At 62.0% G+C, this 6,071-nt stretch overlaps 2 protein-coding genes across 3 annotated transcripts in view; one reads left to right on the plus strand and one right to left on the minus strand.

Annotated features, from left to right (window-relative positions):
- The window catches only part of COL5A3 (collagen type V alpha 3 chain), a 38,864-nt gene extending 35,001 nt beyond the window's left edge, over positions 1–3,863 (minus strand). For both annotated transcript variants that reach the window (XM_062179231.1, XM_062179230.1), the window contains exons 1-2: positions 3,740–3,863; positions 17–178 (exon numbers count right to left, since the gene is read on the minus strand). In XM_062179231.1, coding sequence (XP_062035215.1) covers positions 17–178; positions 3,740–3,827 — 250 coding nt within the window. In that variant the 5' untranslated portion in view covers positions 3,828–3,863. The remainder of the gene's footprint in view (positions 1–16; positions 179–3,739) is intronic.
- A 1,974-nt stretch (positions 3,864–5,837) lies between these two features.
- Positions 5,838–6,071, plus strand: part of RDH8 (retinol dehydrogenase 8) — a 7,409-nt gene continuing 7,175 nt past the window's right edge. Inside the window, exon 1 of the mRNA XM_062179017.1 lies at positions 5,838–5,940. Within this exon, the coding sequence (XP_062035001.1) occupies positions 5,838–5,940 (103 nt within the window). The remainder of the gene's footprint in view (positions 5,941–6,071) is intronic.

The following is a 6,071-nucleotide window of genomic DNA, read 5'->3' on the forward strand; positions in this document are numbered from 1 at the left end:
TCTTGCCCCAACTCACCTGGGAAGAGCTGCAACGTGGGGGCACCGAGCACGCTGGCCCTGTCCACTCGGAAGGCCCGGTCGCCATCAGGAGTCCTCTGGGGGCAAAAGCCAGGCCCCTCGGGGACCCCAGCCTGACCTCCGCGCACTCCCAGGGCCTCCAGCACATCCACGGGGTCAGCTGCGGAGAGAAGCCGGGGCACAGAGGGGCCGTGAGAACAGGCCTGGGATGTGGGGCTGCTGTTTGGGGTTTGTGGGGGGCTCAGCCCACTCCTCCCACCACTGTGTTTATGACAAAGGAACCGGCCTGGGATCAGCATCCCCCCCCCCCCCGCGCCATCCCACAGATGTTCCGGCCGGGCCGCATCAGCCTGTTGACTTCTCTGGTTTTTTTCCCCCTTGGTTTTTGGTGAGAAAAAAGCTGACCCAGTTCTAGGATGAATCAAAACCTCCTGGCCTGAGCCCCAGAGTCAAACTGTCCCCCTCTCCCCACCTCCCCCGCACCAGCTCCCTGGGGCTGCTTCCCGCACCCCGCCCCCTTGCCAGGGGAAACCCGCGTGGCGTGGCGAGGAGGGGTTCCGGGGGGGGGGGGGGTGACCTTCCCCCACCTCCTCTCTCTGACTACCATCACCCCTTGCCTCCTCCCTCTGGCTAGCACCTCCCTTCACCTCTTCTTTCTGACTTCTACCTTGCTCTCTGTCGCTGGTGACTTCGACCCTGATTACTCTTTCTCTGACCATCCTCATTAACTGCTCTTTCTGGCTTCCCCCCTCTGATCTCCTCTGCCTGACCCCCAGCCTCCTCCCTCTGACTTCCCTTCTGACCTCCTCCGTCTGCCTCTCGCACCTCCTCCTTCTGACCGGTGACCTCCCCGCTTTACCACTCATTCTGACCACCTCTTTCTGATAACCCCCTCCCTCGGACCCTCTCCCTCTCTCTCATCCCAGCACGGGAAGGGACTGGTCCGGCCCCAACAGATCTGAATCCAGGCCATCCACCCAGCCCCACCCCAGGCAGCCAGGCCAGTGTTAAGTGGAACCACATGCTTCAAGCGAGGCCCAGCGGTGCAGGGACTTCTCAGCGTCCATCCCCTGACGGAGCCCATCCCCCGACCCTGGCCAGACTGGCCCACTAACCCCCTGACCCTGCCCCTTGGCAGGAGCCAGCTGCTGCCGATGACCTCACCCTGGGGGTGGATGTGCTAAACTCACCGCTGGGAGCTGGGGTGGGGGTGGGGGCTTGGATGAGGGACCCCATCCCGGCTCCTCCTGGGTCAGAGCCCTCACTTTCCAAACTGCACAGGGCCCTGCTCCAGCCTCTGTGTCCCCTCTTGCCCAGACTTCCTTCTGCTCTCTCCTCCCCTCCCACCCTCTCCCTGTCCCACTTTCTGTGCCTCTTTCCACATCTCCCTGTGTCCAGCTCTGAATCAATCTCTCTCTCCCTCTCTCTGTATTTGATTTGCTCTCCCATCTCTGCCTCTTTGCACCTCTCTCTCTCTCTCTCTCTCATCTGTGTCTCTCCCTCCTGCCTCTCAACACTTGCCCCCACCCCCACTGCCCCCAGCCCCCGTCTGTAATTGCATATTCTGGGGCTGAGCTGTCATTAAGAGGTATTTGGGTTACAGCCCCCTGGGGTAGAGATCTGAGCTCCCAGGCCCCACTGACCACAAAGGTCACTTCCCTGTAGAACAATCACCCCAGCTGCCCCCTCTCCAGGGCTGGGGCTCAGAGAGGCACTGAGGTCCAGTTCTCACCCCCACAGGAAGGCACCACCACCCAGACCCAGACCCCAGCCTCGACCCAGCAGCCCCCGCTCCTCCCAACCAGTCTTGAAAAGCCCCTCCCTGCATCTAACACCAAAGACTCCTGCTTCCATCGTGTGCCTCTCTATAAATGACATTTCAGAAACTGGCTCCCCTTTCTTCTCACGGCTGGCTTCGTGACAAGGACACACACACAAGAGGCTTTGAGTCCTGCCTGCAGAACCAGGAGGTTGTGGGGGGGGGGTCTGACAGGGACCCAGCCCACCCTTTCCTGCCACACACACAGTCTCCTCTGCACCAGCCAGGGGCCCCCAGGGAGATGCTGGGGGCGGAGCAAGGACTGGGCTGGTGGGCGGGTGGGGCATGGCTGGGATGCCCCTAGATGGGTGCACCTGCATATACATGTGTGAGACTGTGCAGGTGAGGTTCTGAATGGACCAGGGAGCAGCTGGGCATGTCACTTGTAGAGGCGTCGGTGTGTGCAAGTACTTGGCTGGTGATGGGGGTGCTCAGTGCAGCAGACTGACAGGTGTGTGTGCGTGCAGGTGAGTGGAGACCCTGGCAATGAGCTTGCCCACCTGCAGGTGGTGCAGGTGAACCCGGGACTGTACCAGCTCAGACTCATAACCGGGGAGCTTGCTGCATGAGAGGGTGACCAGATCCATGGGTGGGTGATGTGAGTGTTGAGCAGACTTTGTCCGGCAGCCAGGCAGAACATATGTGAGAATTCGAAAGCGTGGGAGGGTGACAGAAGCCTGGTGGTGTGGCAGGTGGCTTCAGGGCGTGGGCAAGGTGTTTCACATTCTTGCAGTCCCTGGAGGCGTATATTCTGAATGGATGCCTGGGACTGCACCACCACGTGGATGTGGGAGCGTGGGAACCGGCGTAGTCCAAATTGGGATTATTCCCACGGAAGTGGAAAAAATGAGAGAGTGTGGGGCGGGTGTGCTGGGTGAACTAGGCTCACCTTAGGGATGGACTTTCTGGACTCTCTAACCTGGGATCCCTCAGCCCAGAGAGGCCCCCTCGGTCCACCACGTCCCCTGCACTCCTGGGGCACCCCTACCCGGAGCCCTGCCGGGCGGGACGGGGCGCCCTGCCAGTTGTGCACAGCTGGGCGTGCGTCAGCGCTGACTCACCACCCCGGCGGCCCCCGGGACCCCTGGGGGCCCCCTGAGAAATTCCTGGGGAAAAACATTCAGAGCTCTCAGCAGCTGGGGGTTGGGGAGGAGAAAGCCACCTCCACTCCCACGCGCCCCGGGCCCCGCCCCCCCCGCCCCGCGCCCCGCCCCCCGCCCCGCCGCGCCCCTCGCCACCGCCCTCCCGGAGGCCCTGTCCATGGTGCTGACGCCGGCTCTGGGGAGCGCGGGGTGGGGGAGGGGAGGGAGATGGGGGACACAGGAAGTGAACGTGCACCAATTCGGGGCACAAGAGGAAGAGGGAGAATGGAGGGAAGCTTTTGGGGGAGACACAGAGGGCATTGTGGACCCTCGAAGAGCCCCCTCCCATGCCCACTTGCCATCACCATCACTTCCCCGCTCATCAACCCCAAGATCACAACCACACCCCTCCCAGGGTCACCCAGAGACGACCACACCTGTAACACATTGCACAAAATTAGTCTCAACTTCAGCCCCAGACACGGGCAGACACTGTCACCCAGATGCAAAATCACTGTGAACCCTCACACGCGAGCGAGTTCACTCCAGATGTCTGTGCACACGCACGCCCTCCCACAAGCCGGATTCCCTCTCCCACCCCCGGAACCTGGATTACACGTTTCTGCAGCCCTCCTCGGCTGTCATCCCCATAAATCGCCCAGGGTCGGACGCTCGTGCCCCAGATCACACCGCAGCCACACGCAACACGCACGCGTCCCCCTCCTGTGCACGCCCCATCGTTCCCGACTCCACTCCGTCTTTGGGGTTCTCGCTCACTCCTGCACTTCGTGGGGGTCCCATGTCCTCCCTCCCGGCTCACCGGCTTGCGTCCGAGTCAGGAGCTGCAGCGCGCCTAGGAGCACACAGAGGCCGGCCCGCGGCTGGCCCAGGCCCCGGCGACTCCCCATCCCCGCGGCGCCCTTGCGCAAGGCGGGGGACCGGACGGGGCGGCTTCAGGGCGCGGCGCCTCGGCTAGCTCGGTGCAGTGGCTCGCGGCGGTCGGCTGCACTCGGCATCCGCGGGAGACTGCCCGACACCCCGCCCTGGCCGCGCCCTGCGCTCCAGCGCCTGGCCAGGCGGGGCACGCCGGGGTGGGGGCGGAGGGTGGCGACAGCTGGGGGCGGCAAAAGTTTGTGCCGGGCGCTGATTGGCCGACGGGGGTGGAGCCCGGGGCGGGAGCTGGGCTTTTCCTGCCCCACCCCACAGTGGAGCAGAAGGGTCACTTCTACCGGGTCCTAGAATTCGGGGTCCCAGCCTGACCCTAAACCCTTTCTTCTTAGCTAAGAAGCCCTCAAAGGAGAGCTTAGCGTCAGCTCCATCCACACCCTGGAATCTGGGAGAGGTATAGCTTCAAATAAGGCCCCAGCCTCACCCCCCGGCCTTCTCGGGTCGTTAAGTAAAGGGCCTTCGCCCCACATCCCACAACAGGAGGAGCTCCCAACTTGGCCCCAAACCTTCACCTCTCTACCTAACTTCTAGAATTGGGTATCTGGGCCCCACCTGCACCACTGACTCCAAAACACAGATCTCACTCCCTCCCTCCCCCCCCCCCCAAGCTCCTATCCTCAAATAAAAGGTCTCCCCCTCCCCATCCCTCTCCTTGTCTCCACCCACCTCCAATCCAGGGTCCAGATGGATGCCCCAGCCTGGGGCCCGAATCCTGGCATGCAACCCCATGAGACGGGGGAGCCTGGCCGTGCCTCGCGGTCGGGCACTGCTGCTGGAGGGGAGGGGCAGACTCCTGCTGCCCCTGGGTCACCCCCACTGTCCTCTCCCCAGCGTGAGGAGGCCCCAGGGTGCAGGCAGGGCTTCTGTGCAATTGCATAAGCACACACAGGCAGGATACCAGGGAGGTTCCCCTGGGAACAACCACAAGGGCGGCTCCGAGGCCCACGGGGAAGAGGGAGACGAGGCAGCGTCTGCCTCCCAGTCTCTGGCCCTTCAGACAAAGGATCTCTGTGTCCCCAACAGCAGAAGGGGGGGTGGGTGTAGGGACCCATCTGGCCCGAGAAAGAATGCCCCCCCTCCCAGGGGAGGCAACGTCTCTAAGCGCCACCTCCTCCCTTCCACGGCCCTGGAGGCTGGGCTGAGACTTCTCCATTTAAAAAGCTGCTCCAAAACTTTGGCCCTGCCCTGCCTTGCTGAGAAGTCCCCCCTGTAGTCTAACCTGTTGTGGTCTAGCTGTAGCCGTCTATGGTTCTATAAGACTTCTCTCTTTGAAAGGATCCTTCTGGGACTACCCTGTCCGTCACCTTCTGTCTCTGTCCCTCCAACCAGAGGGGACACAGTAAGAGAATGATGCCCCCACTTGTTCCCCACGCTCTGTGACACTCTCTTGGCCTTGGATAAAGTACGATCATAATCAAAATCGGGATTGAAGGGGCAGGTGATCGGCACGGAGTTTAAGGTACCACTTGGGACACTCACATCCCTTACTGCAGTGCCTGGTTCTAGTCCTGGCTTCAGCTCCCTGCTCATGCACACCCTGGGAGGCATGGCCGTGGCTCAAGTATTTGGCTCCCTGCCACCCACATGGGAGACTGGGATGGAGCTCCTGGCTTCCACCTGGCCCAGCCTTGGCTGTGCAGGCCTTTAAGGAAACCAGCGAGTGGAAGATTCATTCCCTCTCTCTCTCTCTCTCTCTCTCTCTCTGTCTTTCTGTCTCACCTCTCTACCCTCAAAATAAAAAAATAAAGTGAAAATAAAATTTAAAATATATTTAAAAATCAGAATAAAAAAGCACCAGTCACGAAGGGCGCAGGCATAGAGAGGGTAAGGGTTTCGCCCCCACCACACCCTCGGCTGCCCATTCAGACTCAGCCAGAGTGGGAGAAGGGCATCAGACAGGAGGTGCTTAAGACGGAGCGGGAGCGTGGAGCGTGCATGGCAGGGGTCATGTGTCCAGGCAGGGGATCAACATGGCCTCCTCAGCCCGGACGGTGCTGGTGTCCGGCTGCTCCTCGGGCATAGGCCTGGAGCTGGCCGTGCAGCTGGCTCGGGACCCCAGGCAGCGCTACCAGGGTAAGGGGCTCGGGGCGGGGCTTTGAGACCGCAGCGGGGGGCGTGGCTTCCCAGGGTCTCAGCTCCCTTGGGGCTGCGCTTGGGGACGGGCGGGGGATGCAGGGGAGGAAGCCCCTCTCCACCTGTCTCTC

This window comes from Lepus europaeus, chromosome 20 (assembly GCF_033115175.1).
Source record: "Lepus europaeus isolate LE1 chromosome 20, mLepTim1.pri, whole genome shotgun sequence".
NCBI classification, from domain to species: domain Eukaryota; kingdom Metazoa; phylum Chordata; class Mammalia; order Lagomorpha; family Leporidae; genus Lepus; species Lepus europaeus.